Source organism: Cordyceps militaris (assembly GCF_000225605.1).
Source record: "Cordyceps militaris CM01 unplaced genomic scaffold CCM_S00002, whole genome shotgun sequence".
Lineage (NCBI taxonomy): Eukaryota > Fungi > Ascomycota > Sordariomycetes > Hypocreales > Cordycipitaceae > Cordyceps > Cordyceps militaris.
The window spans coordinates 1797098-1817430 of NW_006271970.1; the positions used below are offsets into that span (position 1 = coordinate 1797098).

The following is a 20333-nucleotide window of genomic DNA, read 5'->3' on the forward strand; positions in this document are numbered from 1 at the left end:
AACTATTACCTCTCCCTTCTATAGTTTATTTAGTTAGTTAATTAAGAATTATTATTATATAACTATTCTTATAGAGCACCTCTATAAGCACTCTATGCCTATGATCTTATAACTGTTACCTGCTTAGGATAGCGATCCTAATAAACCACTGTTCTGTGATGCTAGTAACTATGACGGAACGGGCCTGCACGGCGCCAGTGCAACCAGCCACTACTGCCATCAATAGTCAATAGCGCGAGGCATAATCCACTAGACCAAAAGGATATAAAAACAACACAACGTTAGACATAACCTATTCCAACTCCACAGAGTTAACCTTACCAAGTTGAGGTTTTCTACTAATATATAAAAGCACTATATAGTAATTACTAAATACTATATATATAAGGAACACTACCTTATAAAAGACACTATAATACTAGAACTTAATAACTAAAGAGGAAGGTAAAGTACTACCTATTACTATCAAGAAATAATTTTATAGATAGTATAGAGTTAGGGATATAGAATAATGCCTATAGAAGAAGGGGCTCTGCCAGGATTGAGCATGGATCAAATTCCGTTTCATCTCCCTAATAGCGATGGCATGCTTATTATCACCCAACCGGACCGAGTACATGTTGTCCACATTCTCAGGACTGACAGTCTCTGACAGCGGTTTGTTATGGGAGGACTGCAACACGGGCGGATAAGTAGCCCATGCCGAAAGAATAATGTTGGATATCTCGGCGTGAAACCAGTGCTCGTAGTCGGCTTCGACCTCAAATCTCCAGCTCCTCGTATTCGGCGCCACACAGAATTGGCTCATACGAAGTCCATCGTCGTCAAATAGGGGCAGGGACGTATAGTCAAACCCAGTTTCAGTAAGGCCCTCCTTATCGACACGAGAGTATAGTATAAATAACTTAGAGTATATAAATAACCTATATACTACTTAAGGTTATTTACTTTAATACTAAATTTAAATATAACTTAATTATAAATTTAAGTAAGTTAATTTAATTTAAAAGTAGTTTTATTTATTTTTATCTACTTATTTTATTAAACTATAATATCTTATAATAATATGTCTATTAAGACGTATTATTCTTTTGCTATTTTTTAGTCTACATTTCTTATATATTACCTGTCTTTAGGTTAGTAGTGATGCCTTTGAAACTGTGTGCCTGACACTTGTCCAACCCACCATGCCCAAATGTCCCCTCCCACAGCATATCTCAGCATAATCATGATCCAGCCACAATCATTCCTGTCAGATTTCAAAGTCAACAGACTCAAAAGCAAGCGCTTGCAAACCAGTAAGAAACGTGAATTATGGCAGCCGCATCATCCCGTCAAGAAACGCCGACCCAACAACTCGCCATCAAGGACTTATTCGAAGTTCTCTCGACAAGAGAAAAGCTCTATGCACATCATCTCGCACAAGCTGCCTGGAATGGTAGCAGAATAATTTTGCGGCAAACCTCACCTGAGGGTACAGGCATTTTTGATTTCATTATTGAGCTTCACAAGGCTTGCGGAGGACAATGGGACTCGCTTGTCGAGCTGCAAGGGGTCGATCCCCACGACTTGACTGCATTTCTTGAGTTTGCGGGCCTGTTCCTATCTGGCTTGGGCAACTACTTTGTAAATATTGCTCGTTACAAACAAATCCCAATTCGCTAACGAGCGTTCGTCTTCAGGGAGAAGGGGACCAAAAGTTGTTCCTCCGATTTCTCGCGATGCACTTCTCAATATGGCGAGCAGCTCTCCAGAGGCTGCAGCAGCATTGGAGAAAATCATCAAGCCACTAACATCGCCTCTGCCATCAAGCCTCGGCTTCCCCGATGAAAACAATCAGTCAAACTACTACCCTGGAGAAGGACAAATCACCAAGGACGAGATCGCCGCAGTAGCCAGAGTGATGGAGGAGAACTCCATTGAACCAGAAAACACTCGAATCCACAAACGCACTATTGGACAGTCGGTATCTTTTGATGTTCTTCAAGCCTCATCGGGGCCGACTAGCGGACCTCGAGAGTTCGTTGACAATGCATCTGGGATAGCTGTTCGGCTCGAATCCGGAGATCATGCAGCCGAAATGTCCAAGATCTGCTTCCATCTCAGTAAAGCCGCCAATTACGTGTCTAACCCGACTCAGGCTGAGTTTCTTACCAACTGCATCCAGTGCTTCCGCAGTGGCAACTTGGAAGCGTACCGGGCGGCACAGAAGGCCTGGGTCACTGACGTTTCTCCTAGAGTCGAGACAATCCTTGGCTTTGTCGAGCCGTACAGAGATCCTTATGGTGTGAGGGCAGAATGGGAAAGCGCCGTTTGCATTTCTGACCCAGGCGAAACTGACAAGTTGAGGACCCTGGTGGATGACGCTACAAAATTTATTCGTATGCTGCCTTGGGCAATGCCTGGGGTGAACGATGGCAAAGGACCATTTGAGGCAAGCCTATTTCAGGCGCCTGATTTTACTATCGTCCACTGTAAGTATCTCGACGCATTCAGAATACACCTTTCTTGACAACCATACAGCTCTTGCGTTCTGCTCTAGCTATGTCTGGGAAGCAGTCAATCTTCCCAATGTAAGTTAATCAACCTTTGCCGCTGCTAGGACGGAGCTGATAACGTGGTTGATGATAGTATAGCGATATCCGGGAGACATGCGGCTCTAAGAATATTGTCTTCGCCAATCGAATGAGTCTCAACAGCAACCGCCATCGCCCCTGTTATTTTGTGCGCCCCGCAGAAGTCCAAAGCTTCCTAGCATATAATCCCAGTATTCGTTTCATCGTGACCGCTATCCATGAACTTCTGGGACATGGCACTGGAAAATTGCTAACTGAAGTATCTGCGGGGAAGTATAACTTTGACAAGGAGAGTATGCCAATAAATCCCTTAACAGGCCAGCCTGTTGAGACATGGTATCAACCAGGGCAGACTTGGACGAGTGTTTTCGAGAAATTGGCAACCTCAGTTGAAGAGTGCAGGGCAATGCTTGTCTCATACTATCTTGCTGACAATAAAGAAGTTTTATCCGTTTTCGGATACACCGATACGACTGCAATCTCGGCAGAGGACCGTCAGTGCCCGACAGCGATACTCTGTCATTAGCAGTGGATGCTGATGCTATAACAGTAATCTACTACACTTATCTCCATGTTGGCGTGGAAGGCATTCAAGCTTTGCGTACATTCAATGCGCGGGACATGGTTTGGGGCCAACCCCATGCAAGGGTCCGTGTCTACGAGAATCGTACTTGAGGCAAACTGCTAATACTGAACCCAAGGCAAACTTCGCCATCCTGAAACACCTACTACTTGACGGAGGTGGCGTTATAAGCGTAAAGCACGACCAGGAAACTGCGACTGTCGAGGTATCCGTCGACCGTTCCAAAATTTCGTCGCATGGGAGGCCTTCGCTAGGCAGAATGTTGCGGTGCATTCATATTTGGCGATGCATTGCCGATGTCGAGTCGTGCAAGAGTTTCTATGAACCTCTTAGTGTTGTCGATGGCGATTATGAGACTTGGAGACGCATCGTTGTGTCCAAGCCGGAGCCGGGATGGAAGTTTGTGCAGCCAAACACTGTTATCAAGGACGACGGTGGGGTGGAGCTGGTGCTATACAAAGAAAGCAACCAAGGCATCATCCAGTCATTTGTAGATAGGAATCTTTAAGCGCTAGGCCGGGTGCGCTTTGACGCGGAGGGAACTATTACGTGCTTGCCACGCCAAGGCGGCACAGCCATCTAAATGAATTATGCGCTTCGCCATTCAGAGTTGAACGCTCGCTTGTTTTGCGCATTGCTAGTAGTGGTGGGCAGCCTAATCGTCACGTACAGGTACCTAGGTAGGTATCTATGATGGATCATACTTCGCCGCATTTAGATCCACGCGGATATCTAACGGTTGTGTTGGGCTCTGCATGGGCGCAGGCAGTGTAGATTGCTGCGCCGTCGTCATGGTAGGGTAGGGGGTCGGGACCCATATGCAGCCTTGTTGCATCTCTCGTAGCGTCAATCAACCGTCACTCAATTGAATCCGACTGCGGGTCGCCTTCTAGCGGTAATAAAGGTGAAGGAGAGTAAAGTTAGTAAAGTTCATCAGCGTGAAGTGATTGACTTACCTGCAAAAGGTGGGTCCAGCGCCGTCTGTGATTATGATCATGTGAGCGACCTACCTTCCTGCCCACGCCCGCACCTGGGAAAATCTGAGAGGTGGAATATGCAAACAAAACTAGAGCAGAAAGACGCGGCTCCTATCTGTATACGTCAGCCTCATTGCACTCTATTTTGTCCTGTTGCTGGCCTGAAATACCATGAAAAGATTGGGAATCCACATTGTCTATGCGCTGCTGATCTCGGGAATCGCAGCGGTAGCCACCACAGGTTTGATCTTCCACCCCGCCCGACTTCCACCAGCTTTCGCGCTAACAAAATCACTTCAGCCCACAATGTTCCCCGATATTTGGATAGCGGCGAGACCTTCACCACTCAAAGAGACGTTGATGGCTGGGTGGATCCCGAAGACCTAGTCCCGATGCCGCAATGCATCGCGCAGCAAGATCAATCCGCCTGGCTGGGTACCATGACTAAATGCGCTCGTCAGCGATGCACTTCGCAGTTTCCGTTTTTCTGCACACACCACCGCTGGCTGACGGAACTAAGCTGTCTCAGCGTCGAGTTCTCCCCCGACGCTGTCGAGAATTACGTTCCGTACTGTAGCAGATCTATACTCGCCAAGGCACAGCTATATCACTGGATACGGAATGTAACAGGCCGAACCTGGCTCGTCAATGTTGGCGACGCGACCGGGCTGCAGACCCTCTCGCCAGCAAATCTGCCTCAGGGATATGCGAGCACTGGTGTGGTTAGCAAGGCACCAGCATGTCTGTCTCGCTCGCGCGCTTCTCCATCGCTCGAATCGTTCGAGCATGTACTGGCATCTTGCACCTTCACAAGCACAGCGCTGCACACTGGGAACGCTGCTCATCCTTGGGAGTACAGTACTTCGCGACAATCTATGATAGCTCTAAGCTTCGATACCGCCGGATACGACCTTACTGGTAAACATATCCCGTTCAACGAATACTTCGACAGGGAGTGTTTCTGCAGTGCCTTTATTATTGACCAGAGACGCGAACCATGTTTAACGGCGGACCAGTTGGACTTGACCAAGGAGCGGCTATGGCTAAATGCCACGTGTGGCCCGGCGTCACTGCCCAAAAACTGGACGGCATCTCTTAAGATGATGGGATTCAAATACATTCCTTTCGCGGGCTGGCACTGGCCGCAACATGTCACGGATATGCCAAAACAGGTCACGATTTTGACCGAACGCTGCGCCACTGAGGCTTGTCGGCTTGACTCTGATGGCTATTGCGTAGCTGCACCTGCAGTAGACAGGGCTTGCTTCTGCAGTAACATCGATTACAATTCTTGCCAGGCCTCATGTCGCTTTTTCGAGTCGCGCATAGGCTTTGTGAAATGGCTCCACGAACTGTGTGGCCATGTGGACGGCTGGCACGGTCTTCCGACTAATTGGCGGGAGCTGACCACTCCTCTACCTGGCGAGATGATTCCATGGCGATGGTTTGTTAGGCCTAACTACAGTTCAGCCACCTCCACTGTCCTTGACCCGAGATCTGTGGCAGTCGACCAATGCTGGTCGAACGAATGGATACTAGCAAGCATAGCTTTTGTCAATTTCGCAACAATGCTTGCTCCATTCTTCGGCAAAAGACGAGGCTATCGTAGTCTCACGATTAACCCTCCATTGCTTCACCCGTTACTTTGTATGCTGGGAGCTACCCTCTTGGCCAGCCTTCATCTGGTTGCGAACTGGTTCAACGCACATATTATTCAGAGCACCCCTGGCTACGAGACTGTCCCCGTGTTCCAACTGACACTCCTCTGGTGCTCACTGCCTCGGCTGAGCTGGCTCACGATTGCACCGGCTGGAGTTCATCGCCTCCGAGCGACGGAATTTTTCTCATCAGCAGTCTCACTGTTTGCAGAAATGATCCTTCAGTGTTTTGCGCTCTATCACATGTCCTTGACCATCAATTATGGTCGACAGCACAACTTCTACTTTGGTGGCCTAGCGAATACGAAAAGCGGACGGGCTGCCATGCTCATGTATGTTGGAGCATTCGCATGGCTGACCATCATCGTCGTGTCATATGCTCTAGCGATGCGGGCAATACGCAAGCCAAATGGGCCGGGAAGCAACTGCACACCAAGGAGCGCTATGAGACGCGCCAAGGGCGTCTTTGCAACTCTCCTTCCTAAATCATGGCCAACTGCATCAACGCATAGCGCAAGAGAGGAACGGATTACCTATGGAACCTTGCCAACGGAGAGGAAACAATCTGAGCCTTCTGAGCATTGTCAAGGGACGTTTGCTAGCCTGCATTCCGTCATGGCTATCAGTATGCCTTTCATTTGGGTTTCGCAATGGCTTTTCTGGATCGGATTCATTAATCTTAGCTCCAATGAGTACGTGCTCACCCCTCAACCGAACTCTCTGTAAAAAAAGCTAACCCGGCATAGTTTCTGCCTCCCTTCTCTGAGAGTTCTCACAATTGTCTGGGCAGCCTCGTCTATGGGAATTCATTTTCTCTAGTTCTACTTGTAGACGGAGTAAAGACCTGGCTTGGGCATATCGAGTCTGATTGTCAATCATGCCTTAGTCTCATAACAAGATGGAGCCATTCCGAGACCAAAAGATCAATCCCCCACAACCAAGCGTATTCTGGAGTAGCTAGTATAGTTGAAAGACAGAATATGTATATAATTTGTTGCTCTTATTCGTACTCCAGCCTCAGTCGCACTCTAGCTAAAACTGCAAAAGTCATGTCTTATGAAACAGATTGTCAGTAAGAGCTCCGCCGTGGGCATGACCCAAGTCACACAACACGAAACAGAATACTGCTCAATTGTCCAAAGATGCTGCACAAAGGCGGGAACACTGAATATTTTCCTTTTAAAAAAAATGAAAATCGGGTCCAGGCTCTGGTCTCCGAATATCCTACTCTCACTCCGTTAGTTCGCTGTGTGGCTTCTTACGGCTAGGGAAAGGTCTCGCGTTTCAAGTTCCGTGGTGTGGGCTGCCTTGGGCTCTACGGATCGATTGCTGGGCAGGATATGCCAAGGACGGGAAGATAGTAGCTCACTGTAGATCGACGAGATTTGGCAATTTCTCATTTTAGGCTGCTTGCGGATGTACACAGCCCGGCGCAAGGTAATTGCTTCAACAACAACATACCAATGACAGGCGGTCCGGAAGCCGGAGGAGCGATCTCCCATTTACCACAATATATCTGTCAAATGTGCACCAACAACTACAGCCTCGATCAATTAACTACATCTCTGATTCTATCTGCGTCCTGGTAGTCCCAATACACCTCGTCAAAGCAACGATGCAGGTCAAAGGCAGCACTGTTGAGTAGCCCTCATCTCAAAAGAGTCGCCCTTGCCAGCACCGCCTATGAATATGGATCTACTAATTTGTACGGGACATTACGTTGAATTACGCCGCATTCGTGGGGGTGGCGCGGGAAGTGAAACGGAGCCCTGACTAGGAGTGCTGTTACAGAGCCTCTGCAATTCTGCCACTAATACGGAGTATGTCTCGGGGAGTTTTGACGGCGGACCAATGTGCATGGTACTTGGAGAACCTCGTATGGTCGTGTTTTCAGGCTGAATGTATTTTGTTGAAGTGATGAATGCGCGTTTCTTGTGATGCATTTCTTGTGATGCGGCTCTGCGTGGTGAGTGACATGGCCTCGGTCTTCTACAAAGTCTGCGACGAACAAGGTCCGGTGCATATATGTCCCTTTGACTATAGAGAAGGAGAAAGAGTCAAGAGATCCACAGGGGTGAGAGATAGGAAGCCCACCAAGAAGCACGTATCGATCTGCCTCGCAAGGAAGTAGATCCTGGTAGTTGCCTGCGCCACAGTATTTCTGCGATTCTGCAACCCTGTGTACTGACAGGAAGTACCTGCTATTCATGCCACATGTTATATTAAACCCCTGCAAAATATCTGCTCCTTCTCTACAGTCAAAGCATGACTTCTTTCATCCACTGTCTAAGAGGAATAATTCTATAGCAGATTTCCATTGATAGAGAGAGAAAGTAGCTGCCCTGGCTGACTCGCAAGGCATTCGATGCGTATTTAAAAGGTCAACGCTGCCCGCTGATACATTCGAGTCGATACAGAAGCAACACACATTCGCACTACTCAACATCTTTACATTTACTCAACTTTCCCCTTTCTTTTACTTGCCTCACCTTTCAATATGCAGCTGCAGTCCCTCCTCCTCTCTCTCGTCCTCGGCCTGGCGGCAGCCGCACCGCAGGCCGCCAACCAGTCACCCGGCGACGACAATGGATGCGACCAGGGCTCGCCGCTACCCGGCCAGGACGGCACGCTTTGCGTTGGCACCCATGGCGAGAACTTTGGGCCTGCCAGAGCGGTCGCTCCGCCTGCGGCGCCCGGGTCGACGGCCGCATCGGATGCCGCATCGTGGTACGACAAGCCACCAGCAATCTGGAGCAGTTCTGACTAGGCTAACCTGCGAATAGAAGGGCCTGAGACATGCGGGGTGTGGCACAGTCGAGAGACCGGACGGCTGCCTGAAGTGCACTCCTGGTTGCGAGGTAGGCAGCGGTTAAGCCGGGCTCTGAGAACCTCGGGAAACTTTTGCAGGGGTCAAGCTTGTGCTAGTTGACGAGGAGCATTCCCATGGTACCTGTAGCTTCGCCTTAGGACGAACATTTACATTAGCATCTTTAAATAACATGAAAACTAGCTTCAGTGTCTGCTGCTTGCCCATGCTCAGAGTCCATCCTGTGTTGCTTGCGCTCTCGCCTCACACACAGCCCACTTTCCAACAAATGTGTGACAAACTTTGCATGAATTTTTTTACACCTCTTTCTGGCTCTCATTTCGTGACCAAAAACTGCCAACTTGATCGTCGCAGCCAATGCGCCCTGCGCAAAGGACTTGCCATCACGCCGTCTGCGAGTCCCTGGCAGCACGAAAAGTGCGGGTGCATCTGCGGAAACCCATGTTCCCTGTGACGACCAAGTATCTCTGTGTTTACTGAAGCATGGCAGCAGTTAGGGAAACAACTCCTCTGGGAAGATTGTACAGACCTTGCCTGCACCCCACAGGCGCAACCAAGTAACAGGGGGGGGAGAAGTCGGTTGCTGCCTGTTCCTCAGATAAATCACGTACACGTCATTCAATTAGCAGCGGGCGTAGTCTACAGACTGAATTACGTACAGTGCGCAGCCTACAACAAGCCTCGAACTCAGTCCCGAATTAGAACAGCCTGTACTACGGCTAGTATGTGGCGGTATGTGGCTGTTGGTTGGTTGCCGGCGTAAGTCAAGCGCGGTTGGCTCAATAATAAAAAGCACCAGAATCCACCTTACTAGACATTCCTATTTTTAACGGAATTTGACATGGATACCCTTCACGCTGTTAGAAAAGCCAAGACTTGTCACTTTGTAGAGTGCTGCCTGTACTGCGCGGCTGCCTTGTGCCATTCTGCTTGACAGCTGCCTGCGTAAACTGCGAAAAAGTCTGCTGACATCTCGAGGTAGTACTGAGTTGCGATTGTATTCTGTCGTGTTTTACGACTGCCTACGTGCCTATTCGTGCGAATATAAAGATGTCTCCGCCGCCCGCCCAGGACCTGAAAAACTGCTGCAAGCCTCACTCCCATTCTAACGGCTTCACTTCTTCAACAACAAATCTACTCTGAGTCGCCAGCCAGGAGAGCAAGCAAGACGCCAAGCCGCGATGGTGCTGGAGAGCAACACGGTCAAGGGGCCTAAAGCCCTCGATGAGAACAGAAAACTGTCCCCCTTGTGGAGTCTTGCCTCCTCCAAGGATAGCGAGAGAGCCTTTCAAATTTTAGCTCAGACGGAAAATTTCACCATGGATGCGATAGGCGACCGTGGCTTCACGCTGCTATCGCAAGCAGCGAGCGCTGGTTCCGACAAAATCGTTGAGCTACTGTTGAACACGGAACAGTTTGATGTCAACTCGAAAGATGATCAGGGAACAACGCCACTCATCTTCGCGATTCACAGTGGTAAAGCATCGACTGTCAAACTCATATTGGGGACGCGGAAAGCAGACGCCGAGAGGACGGGCAAACTTGGCCAGACATCTCCAGGCTGTACCGCATTGCTCGAAGATGAGATGACTGCCGAGGGGCCGGTTGAAAGCAGGAGAGTCGACGTGAATGCAAGTGACGTCTACATGTCAACGCCACTACATTGGGCTGTCTACTTGCTACAGCCTGATGCGGATGGGATGGAAGTCGAGGCCAGGAACAGTACAGGCTGCAACGCTCTTGCCGGTGCCGTGCAGAATCGCTGCGACATTGTGGAGTTGCTGCTCGCTGAGGAGGGTATTGATGTCAACCTGAAGGATTGTTCAGACAAGACGCCGCTTTCACTGTTGCGCGAGTTGCCAGAATCCCCAGGCAGGAATACCATGGAACAGATGCTATCGGCGGCAGGAGGAGTGGCTGATGTTTTTCCGAGGGAAAACAGCCTGCCGAGGTTGCAGCCGCAGGGGGTTCTGGACGCTACCTTGAAAGCCGTCGCTGCGGCGAAGTTGTCTAGACGGACTTGCCAAAGTTGTCTCTAGACGGACTTTGCTGCTAGAAGAAGACAGGAGAAGGCAGAAGAAGAAGAATCTACTGGGAGCATTTGCGAGCAGATGGAAGAATGAAAATTGCCTTGGTATGAAAATTCACATAAAAATTAAATATACTTGAATTCTGATTGAAATGTCCAGGGGAGAGGCTCCCTGGCTAGGACAACTGGCTTGGTTTGTGTCGAGAATATACATGGGATTTCTTAAAGTGCCATGGGGGCCTGGTGTTGGTGTTGTGTGCGAGGACGAGCGGCGGCGGCGGCGCACTATTAATTAATTGCCTTCCCACGGCTTAGTAACAGGTACCAAAAAAAAAGGGCTGGACAAGATCTAGGAAGGTCTAGTTCTGCTCTGTGGTGGGAAACGCAGGCGTTCGCGGAAGACGACTCTGATCCAGACAGGCAGGGATAAGATCGGGACATTGGCCGTTACGTGTGACGGCGTAGGTGTTGCCAGCCCATTGATGGACAGGCGCAAATATTCCATGGCCCAGTGGCGGAAGTGGACAGTGAGGATATGGGTTGTTTATGATCCGTAGCTGCTATTTTGGCCGTATGATATGATATCTGAGTAGTACTGTTTGCACACGTAGCCGTGCTGTGTCGCTGTGGTCTAGCATGCGGAAGTGATTGGTTTCGAGGCCTTCGTAGGACAGGAATGGGACTTCCCGACCGTGTCGTGATCAAAATGATGGACGATGAAGGCAAGAAATTATGCCTATGCACCTTTATAGCATGATTAGGATAGACAGCAAATGGGAATAGTTACGTCGTGTGCCGGCGGAAGCACCGTTGTATAAAGGGTAATATTAAAAATAAAGTAAGATAAGAAAAATAAAGGATATTAGAAAGATAAGAAAGATAAGAAAGATAAGGAGAATAAGAAAGATAAAGAAGTGAAGAAATATAAAGAAAATAAGGAAGATAGAGAGTAGTATCCGGTCAATTTTTTTAGGTGCTGAAAAGCTAGTAGTACAAAATCCAACATGATTTGGGCCAACGAGGGCCCTGTACGCAGTAATTACTCCTCGCCTCCCCCGCCCGCCCTTCCAAAAAACGAAATCATGGTTCACCAGTACGCTGCTGCTCATCATCTTCGCCAACCATCATGGTTTGCAAAGGCTCACCAGCGGCCCCAGCAATGAGGGAAAGTGTACCAACGCTCTTGGAGGTGCTCTCCATCTCAAGCTCCGGAATCCAGTTTTCAGGATTCAGAGGAAAGGGCAGTGGCGGAGGCGGGGCGAGTAGCTCAATCTGCCCACCGCCGCCAGTATCCGTAGCCTTGCCCAAGTCCACAGTCGTGCGGGAGCTTGGAGGCTTGACGCGACTCCAGAGGCTCGATCCCTGGCTGCTGTCTTCCGACGAGTCCCCCGAAGAACGACTGCGGCGAAACATGGCAGAGGTGAAGGGGAAATTGCCCGACAAGGATGGGACTGGGCTCCAACGGCGCCTGCTGCCAGTTGACTTGTCGCCAGCGCTGTCCTCGGAGGTCTCCTGGCAATGTGTGCGGAGGGGCAGGGCTGATGCGGGAAGAGGTTCCAGGGCCGGAGCGGGAGGAGGTGGTTCTAGGGCTGGAGAAGGTTCCTTTGCCACCGCCGGGTTCTCCTAGAACGACGGACGGCGGATACCTCCAACCGGCGGACCAAAACACTCGTCGAGAATGGCCTGATGGTTTTCAAACTCATCCCAAAAGCCATTAGTCTCTGCGCTGTCGTGGAATTCATCGTCGCTTCTAGGATCACCATCTGGGATCCCAGCGGCTCCCGCTAAAAACAGGATCATCCGCATGGCCCAGCTCATGCCAAGGCAATCGTACATCTTTTGAGCGTCCTCTAACGAGACTTGCTGAATGCTGACCAAGGTTCCGTCAGGGATACGTGCGTCCGATTCCTTATTATGGGCGCCGAATTTCTTCTTGTTGAGTTGATATTCGGGCCTCACAGTCTGCATCATGCGCAAGGTTTCATCGGTCGGCACCACCACGTGGCAACATTGAAGTTCGGTCCTCAAAAGCCAGTGAATGCCAAACTGGACATGGAAAACCTCGCCGCCTTCTTCAAGTATGGTCTTGGTAATTCTTTCTGGGCGAAACCCGATCAACCCCATATCGAAAAGCCGATGCAAATAGGGTTCGAGGGTCAGCATGTTCCACATCTGATCCGAAGCGCCTCTAGAACCCACAAGCTCGGTGAGTCTATTTGCAAAAGTCCCGCCGAACATGGTGGTCAAATGGGGGACTATCATGCTGAAAAACGAGACGTGATCTTCGGCGGCGTTTATGGCATGGGGCAGGATGTGTGCTCCGTCAACGGCTACCCTGGCGTGGGTGAAAATGCACTGAAGCCCATCGCGTTTCTTGGTCTGGTCACGAGTGGTTAGCATGGCGTGTTTTAGAAGGCAATCACTTCTGTTATTTACCTTGATGGCCACCGTCTTGTTACGGTCCCTGGGTCTGGTGCTTGGCCTGCGTGCTGCGGGCCCCGGGGCTTCGTTGTCTGCTCCGGTGAGCGTGTCGTCCCGAGCTCGCTTTTGGGGCACGGAAGATCGATGAAGTCTACCCCGCATGAATCTGAAGGTGCGGCTCGCGATATTCTCTCTGGCATTGCTGCCGGCGGGCTCCTGAGACACTGCAGGCTCGGGATCTGTGGCCTTTGAGGTCACAGCCTCAGCACTCTCAGAGTCGGCGGCGCCGGCGGCTTGTTTAGGAATGGACCCTGTTACAACTGGAAGAATGAGGTCAGACATAAGCTTGGATTGCCGCCATCAAGAACAGGTACTCACAGTAGTTTGCGACGGACTGGATAGTGTCCCCCACTGCACGCAATTTGGCCTGATCGTGACTGACGGTGTCTATTGCCTCGGGACCCAAGATGGAAAACGCAGCCAGATGAATAGCCCCAAACACACGAGGTGTCTCGAAAGGCTGCATCTGGGATTCATACGACTGGCTCAAGCCATTTAGGATTGCAGCTTTGCCTGTAAAATAGCCGGGTGGCATGTCTTGAGGCGCCAGCGGACAAACGGTTAGCGAGGATTGCCAGGACACATGATGATGCTCCGGCTTTGTCTCTGCCTTGTATTCCGGCTCTGTCTCTGCCTTGCGTTCCGGCTCTGTCGTTGCCTGTTGTTGCGGCTCTGTCGCTGCCGTATGTTCCGGCTCCATCGCTGTTGGTGGATGGCGAAAGAGGGGATAGTAGTTTGATAGGTAATGGATCAAGGCAATGTAGCGCAGCCGAGAAAGATGATGAAGCCAGAATTGCGTCTGCCAAATATAAAACAGAATAGGAAATGGTAGGTAGAATGGGAAATGGTTGGAAAAAGGTTGCTGTGGTCAAGGTGAGGGCCATCTGAGTTTTTGCTGTGGGTTGCTGCCTGTCTTGTTTGAACAGCAAACGGACGTGAAAATTTTTCTAGGCGTCGTTTGATTCTAGAAAGTACACTCTAATAGTACATAGCCGACGTATGTAAAGTATAATAACAAACACAAGGCTAAAAGTATACTAAAACCTGCTGATACAAAGTAGGCCGTATAAAGAACAATATAAGTAGGTACTGACTATTGCAGAATAAACCCAAGGTGTTGTAGTAGTAGTTAGGTACCTACCTAGGTATTCAGGTACTAAGCCGTGGGAAGGCAATTAATTTGTGGTGCGCCGCCGCCGCCGCTCGTCCTCACACAAACCCCGAGTATATTCTCCCATTTCCTCAATTCCTAGAGGAGGAATTCGAGGGGTGCCAAAAGAGTGTGCCTCTAGTGCTATATGCCACTACCGCCACGGGAATTCCACACCCCTCGACGCCGTCATTTTCTCGCGTTTTTGACATACTGTCATGACTATAAAGACGAATAAATTGCATAAACGTAAACCTAATATCAAATTGTTTTCCATACCGATTCATTCCCTGTCTGACAGGATTCGCTTAGATAGGTAGAGAGAAATAGCACAGTCATACCGCTGCCCATCGTCGCCGACCAACAAGACACAGTAACAACATTCCGTCTGTAGCAACAAAAACAACACCAGAGTCCATTCTGCAGCACAAACGACACACACTAGTATCTAAAAGCACAAAGACAGAAAATCTGTATAGTGAAAGCGCAAGCGACACCGCCCGTAACTGGCTCTTTTGGCTCGTTTGGTTTCATCTCGTCGTCCGAGTCAAGCCACCACTAGGCTCGGTCCGTCAAGCCCACTGGTGCTCCAGGGCTGAGGATGGCACCTGGTCCAAGATTGAGTACCCGCGAATGTAAGCATCCTATGCCTTTCCGGCCCTCTTCCATTTATAGTAGCAGAAACAGTCCTTACTGCACAGCTCTAATGAAAAATTGCAAAACTGTCTGCAAACCGAGAAATACTGGTGGGTTTGTTACTTCGCTGACAAAGGCGGCTGGTTGAACAGGAACAGAATACAAGCTCGAGTTTGTCATGTACCATGAGTTAACTACCACTACGTTTTGGCCATGTCTAACGGGTTCATGATCAACTTGACAAGCCACAAATCAAAATGCTTGTTACTTCGCTGACAAAGGCTTCGGTTATTGTGCCGATTAAGCTCATCATGCTGCTCCAGGGTAGGCTGCTCACTCTATCCCATTAATTTTCGTCAGGGGTGCGAGCCAATCAGCGCACGGCAGGCCAGCTTAGCAACTCGAGACCGCGTCAACCTCTGATTGGTCGCAAGTAAATTTCCACATCAACTTTTTGATGCCGCCTCTTCAACTTTTTGCCAAAATTTCATCCAGTCCCTGATTTTACTAATAAATCATCTTTTTAAACTCGGGAGATAATCTATTGCCCCTCAATGACATAACACCAATTTCTTACCGTCCCTAGTCACCCGCTCATGCGGTCCTCCCTCCAGCGCCTCCCTCTTCTTCTTCGCACTCATCGAGCACCACCACTCATCACAGCATCTCATCGCTTCCTCGTCATGTCGTCCGTCGCCGCTGCCGCCGCAGCACCGGCCGAGGTGCCAGCCGCCCCTCACAGCGCGCCCGCCAAAGGCACTTCTCACAGCAGCCGTCCCGCAAAGCGCCCCAACAACGCCAACCGCAACGGCCCTAGCCGCAAGGCCAAGCAGCAGCGCACCAAGCGCGAGCGCAACATCACCGAGGGGTCGACCGAGGAGGTCCTCCGCTGCGACATTGACGCGCTCCTCAAGTCCCGCCGCGCGGCCGCCAGCGAAGACGACGACGCCGCCGCCACCGCCCCGGCCGCGGACGACGCTGACCTGCCGGCGCCCTTTACCGAAATGGACGTCGACATCCACGAGCTGTCCTCGACCGGCGACGGCCTCGGCATGGTCGCCGGCTCCGAGCACGTGTACGTGGTGCCATTTACCGTCCCCGGTGACACGGCGCGCGTCCGGGTCATCCGGCACGTCCCCGGCGAGGGCCACTCGCACGCCGACTTCGTCGCCACCGTGACGCCCTCGCCGCTGCGCGACGACGCCCGCGTGCGCTGCCCGTACTTTGCCCGCTGCGGCGGCTGCCAGTTCCAGATGCTCGACTACGCCGAGCAGCTGCGCCGCAAACGCCGCATCCTCGTCAAGGCCTACGCCCACTTTGCCAACCTCGCCCCGGCCCTCATCCCGCCCGTCGGCGACACCATCGGCAGCCCGCTCCAGTACGGCTACCGTACCAAGCTCACGCCGCACTTTGACGGCCCGCCCGGGTTTAGGCGCGGCAAGACGCCCGGCGCCGGGTTCGCGGCCTGCCCCGATATTGGCTTCATGCAAAAGGGACGCCGCAAGGTCCTGGATATCGAAGACTGCCCGATTGGCACTGAGGCGGTGGGCGCGGGCAACACGCGCGAGCGCAAGCGCATGCAGGACGAGTATACAAACTACAAACGAGGCGCGACGCTGCTGCTGCGCGAAAACACGACCCGGCACCCTAAAGACAGCGAAGCGGCCAAGGCAGAGCTCGCGCCGTATACGGTGCGGTCCGAGTCGGGCGACTTTGTCGACATCAAGTCGTGCGAGACCGACTCCAAAGCCACGACGACCGAGTACATTGGCGACTACATTTTCACCAACCCGGCGGGCTCGTTTTTCCAAAACAACAACTCCATCCTGCCCGTCTTCACCTCGTACGTGCGCGACCGCATCCTGCCGCGCGCCACCGCCGCCTCGCCCATCAAGTACCTCATCGACGCCTACTCGGGCTCCGGCCTCTTCACAATCACCCTGTCCTCCGTCTTCCAGCACTCGACCGGCATCGACATTGCCGGCGCCTCCATCGAGTACGCGCGGCGCAACGCCGCCCTCAACGGGCTCGGCGAGGACCGCTGCCGCTTCATCGCCGCCGACGCCGGCGAGCTCTTCTGCTCGGTCACGTACGACGCCGACGAGACCGTCGTCGTGCTCGACCCCCCGCGCAAGGGCTGCGATGCCAGCTTCCTGGCGCAGCTGCGCCGCTTTGGCCCCCGCCGCGTGCTCTACGTCAGCTGCAACGTGCACACACAGGCGCGCGACGTCGGCGTCTTGGTCCGCGGCGAGGGCGACGGCCGCCGCTACGCGATTGAGAGCCTGGTCGGTTTTGACTTTTTCCCGCAGACGGGCCATGTGGAAGGCGTGGCCATTTTGAATCGAGTGGAGGAATGATCCTAGCGAATGAAAAAGCATCATGTGAATGAAAAAGCATCATGTGTATTACGTATCATATCTGTACATTTTTGGCTATTGCGGTCAGCGTTCAACGCGAACCAATTCCTTTGGCCAGGAAAGAGTGCCGACGGAAGCTACATGGGTTCAAGCAATAACAGCCAAGGGGCAGCATTTTCTCATTCATACTTGATATCCCAGTTGTAAAATATCATAGCAGTAAATCATAAAGCAAGGAGCTACGTCATCAGAGTTCCCAAACGCCAAATTTCAACCGGTTTATCGCTAACATATGCATAGCGTCAGATTCCCTCCCTCTATCCCCCACACATACTCTCGCAACAACAGTTTCCGAGAGCCTTAGTCCACTTCAGTTACTTCAGTCAGTTGTTTCTCCACTAGCGGCTTTAGTGCCTGCACAGCCGCCTGTACTACCTCTGGCCGCCTGCTCTTCTTGAGGCACGTCTTGAGGATATCGACACCGCCCTCTTCGCGAATCTTGTCGCGCGCGTCGCTGCCAATGACACCCTTGGCCAGCACCATGTTCAGGATGCTGGCGGCGCCGCGGTGGCGCAGGTCATCACTGTCGTCGACGCAGAGGCCGAGGAGAACGGCGACGCCGCGTTTGCGGTGGACGACGGCACGCACAACCTGCTCGTAGGCGGTCAAGGCGGCGAGGGCTCCGCCGGCGGCGCTGCGAGTGCCCTCGTCCTCCGCGTCAGCGAGGGCGAGCAGAATGTGCAGGCGCTGGGCGGCGTGTGCGCTGCCGTCGGCGTACAGGGCGATGCCGTCGGGCGACTGCGTCAGGTTGCAAACGAGCTCGACGGCCGCCTTGGCGACGAGCCGGTTCGACGCGAGCAGCTGCTCCTCAATGTGGGACCAGGCGTGGCGGATGATTTGGTGCGCAATGCCCGTGTCGCCCTCCATGGACGCCAGGTTGGTCAGCGCCATGAGGGCCTCAAAGGTCGGGAGCAGGTCGCGGCGGTCCGAGGCCGGGTCGGTCGGCAGGATGGAGATAAGTGGCGCAATGGCCGCGTCAATGGGGTTCGCCCTCGTGCCGCCAAAGACGAGTGCGGGGTTGATACTGATGAGGATGCGCGAGAGGGCCTGCGCAGCGCTGCGTCGTGCATCGCCCTGCTCTTCCTTGAGACTGTTCCAGGCAATAAGAAGAAGTGGTACGGCACCTTGTTGGGCTAGCTGCCCGCGGATACTCTTAATAGATGTGAGTGAGAGGAGAATGTTGGCAATGATGCCGAGGGCGGCGGCAGAATCGTGCTTGCCATGGGCAACAAGCACGGGGGTGATGCCGGCCGCAAAGACAGCCGCGCATCGCTTCTCGACATGCTCATCATCATCTAGTGGGTCCATTGCCGGCAGCTTGCCCTCTGCATTGGCGTAGGCTTGCAGCTGTGACATTTTCTTCTCATCTTCGGTGAAAGGCGGGCGGTACCGTGTTAGATTTTGAAAGATGCTCAAGGCACCGTATGTGGTCGGTGAACGGGGTGGCGCGCTGGAGAGTGTTTCGAGCAGCTTCTTGAGAAGCAGATCGTTGCTGACAATGACCTTTTTGATTTGCGGTTGCAGAGACGCATATGCCAGTCCTTCAATGGCGTGTTGCTTGCCGTGGTCCTCATTGCGGACAATCATCTTGATGAACAGGCCAGCGAGGTCAAATAACGACGTGACAGCGGACTCAACGCGGGGCGCATTCGGGCCGGACGGCTTGGGAACAGCCTGTACTATGTGTTAGTGATTGATCGTATTGCGCGTCCGCATGCTTGTGGCTTACCCGGAGTTTGGCCAAGATGACGGCTGCAAGATATTGCACTTGCTCTGAATGTTGTCTCATCGAGACGGAGCCTTCTTCTCCTTGTAAGTTCGGGTCTTCGCTTAATCTCTTCCCCATATCCATAGTATACTGTTCCACAATCTCCTCGAGCCAGTCGACGCAGTACTTTTGAATGGCCTCCCGACAGCGTCCGTCCATGCACGCGGCGTTGAGCATCTCCAGACACGCCGTCTCGACCTTGCGGCTCTTCCACTCCCTGCGAATCAGCGGCCCCAGCGAGCTCAGGAAGCCCTCGTTCAGAAACATTTCCGTCGTCAGGTCGGGGACAATGGGGAAGGCGGCGGCGGCGACGCAAAAGGCGACAATGTAGTCGTCGTAGGTGCGGCGCTGAATGCGATCAAGGAAGAAGGCACGCAGCTTGTCCGAGGCGTCGTCGGCAGCGGCCCGCATGTAGGCCGAGGTGGTGAGCACAGCGTGGCCGCGCACCAGGTCCGGCTGGCGCATGTCGAGGTAGCAGAGGATGGTGTCGACGCAGTCAGAGTCGATGACGCGACAGATGGAGCGGTGGTGCGCCGGATCGGCCGCGCGGGCGGCCGCGTCGTCGTCGAGCATCTTGGTGAGCAGATCCAGGTCCCGGCATGTCTCCTCGTCCTCTTGGCCGCCCTCCATGAGGCGCGCAAAGACAAGAAGCGTCTGGTCCTGGACGGAAGCCGCAGGGCCTGACGCCTGGATGGTCTCCGCGGCGGTGGCCATGATGGGCGAGAGTCTGCAGGCGTTGGAGATGAAGATCCAAGCTGTTTGGCAGGTCAAGCTGGCATCGGCGATGAAATGAGGGATGGAGGGTTGAAACGTCCACGTCGTATGATAGTGTTTGGGGAATGGAGAAGAATAATTAGGCGAGTGCCCCTCCAAAGGCTCTTAGATAAGAGTAAGCTTGTCGTTATCTTCTGCATCTACCCCACTTTCCAAAGTTTGACATTTACAGTGGCTTTTCAGCGAGTTTCTGGAGGAGCATCACGTGGATTGGTGCCTGTGAACGAGAGCTTCATAGAGTTCCACCACAAGCCTTGCCGTGTCTCGTCTGCAAACAGAATCTGCCATGTTCAACAATTTCATCAACGACACGATTCTGCCCTCTACGTTGCATATTTCAGACTTCAACTCCCACTCCGCATAGCAATATTTCCATATTTACTTCCATTCCGCCGAATCATCCCGACGTCATCGAATCACAGCCTACATTTCTCGACATCCACCTGACCATCGTCAA

General features: G+C 52.2%; 6 protein-coding genes across 6 annotated transcripts; 4 read left to right on the forward strand and 2 right to left on the reverse strand.

Annotated features, from left to right (window-relative positions):
- Positions 1-1314: 1314 nt before the first annotated feature.
- Positions 1315-3667, forward strand: CCM_02475 (dipeptidyl peptidase III; the record flags this gene model as incomplete). The annotated part of the gene is made up of 6 exons (XM_006667627.1): positions 1315-1626; positions 1670-2474; positions 2524-2573; positions 2632-3070; positions 3127-3224; positions 3278-3667. 6 exons carry the CDS (start codon positions 1315-1317, stop codon positions 3665-3667), a joined length of 2094 nt encoding a protein of 697 aa, XP_006667690.1.
- A 640-nt stretch (positions 3668-4307) lies between these two features.
- On the forward strand, positions 4308-6279 carry CCM_02476 (uncharacterized protein; the record flags this gene model as incomplete). Its single annotated transcript, XM_006667628.1, has 3 exons — positions 4308-4377; positions 4437-6126; positions 6180-6279. 3 exons carry the CDS (start codon positions 4308-4310, stop codon positions 6277-6279), a joined length of 1860 nt encoding a protein of 619 aa, XP_006667691.1.
- A 3523-nt stretch (positions 6280-9802) lies between these two features.
- CCM_02477 (ankyrin repeat-containing protein, putative) lies at positions 9803-10660 on the forward strand (the record flags this gene model as incomplete). The annotated part of the gene is made up of 1 exon (XM_006667629.1): positions 9803-10660. The coding sequence occupies one exon, from the start codon at positions 9803-9805 to the stop codon at positions 10658-10660; it is 858 nt and encodes a 285-aa protein (XP_006667692.1).
- A 212-nt stretch (positions 10661-10872) lies between these two features.
- CCM_02478 (uncharacterized protein) lies at positions 10873-13831 on the reverse strand (the record flags this gene model as incomplete). Its single annotated transcript, XM_006667630.1, has 5 exons — positions 10873-10935; positions 11247-11332; positions 11742-12239; positions 12297-13382; positions 13450-13831. The coding sequence occupies 5 exons, from the start codon at positions 13829-13831 to the stop codon at positions 10873-10875; spliced, it is 2115 nt and encodes a 704-aa protein (XP_006667693.1).
- Positions 13832-15600: 1769 nt separating this feature from the next.
- CCM_02479 (tRNA (uracil-5-)-methyltransferase) lies at positions 15601-17274 on the forward strand (the record flags this gene model as incomplete). The annotated part of the gene is made up of 1 exon (XM_006667631.1): positions 15601-17274. One exon carries the CDS (start codon positions 15601-15603, stop codon positions 17272-17274), a length of 1674 nt encoding a protein of 557 aa, XP_006667694.1.
- Positions 17275-17634: 360 nt separating this feature from the next.
- CCM_02480 (actin cytoskeleton organization protein (Cro1), putative) lies at positions 17635-19816 on the reverse strand (the record flags this gene model as incomplete). Its single annotated transcript, XM_006667632.1, has 2 exons — positions 17635-19008; positions 19064-19816. 2 exons carry the CDS (start codon positions 19814-19816, stop codon positions 17635-17637), a joined length of 2127 nt encoding a protein of 708 aa, XP_006667695.1.
- Between the last annotated feature and the right edge of the window lie 517 nt (positions 19817-20333).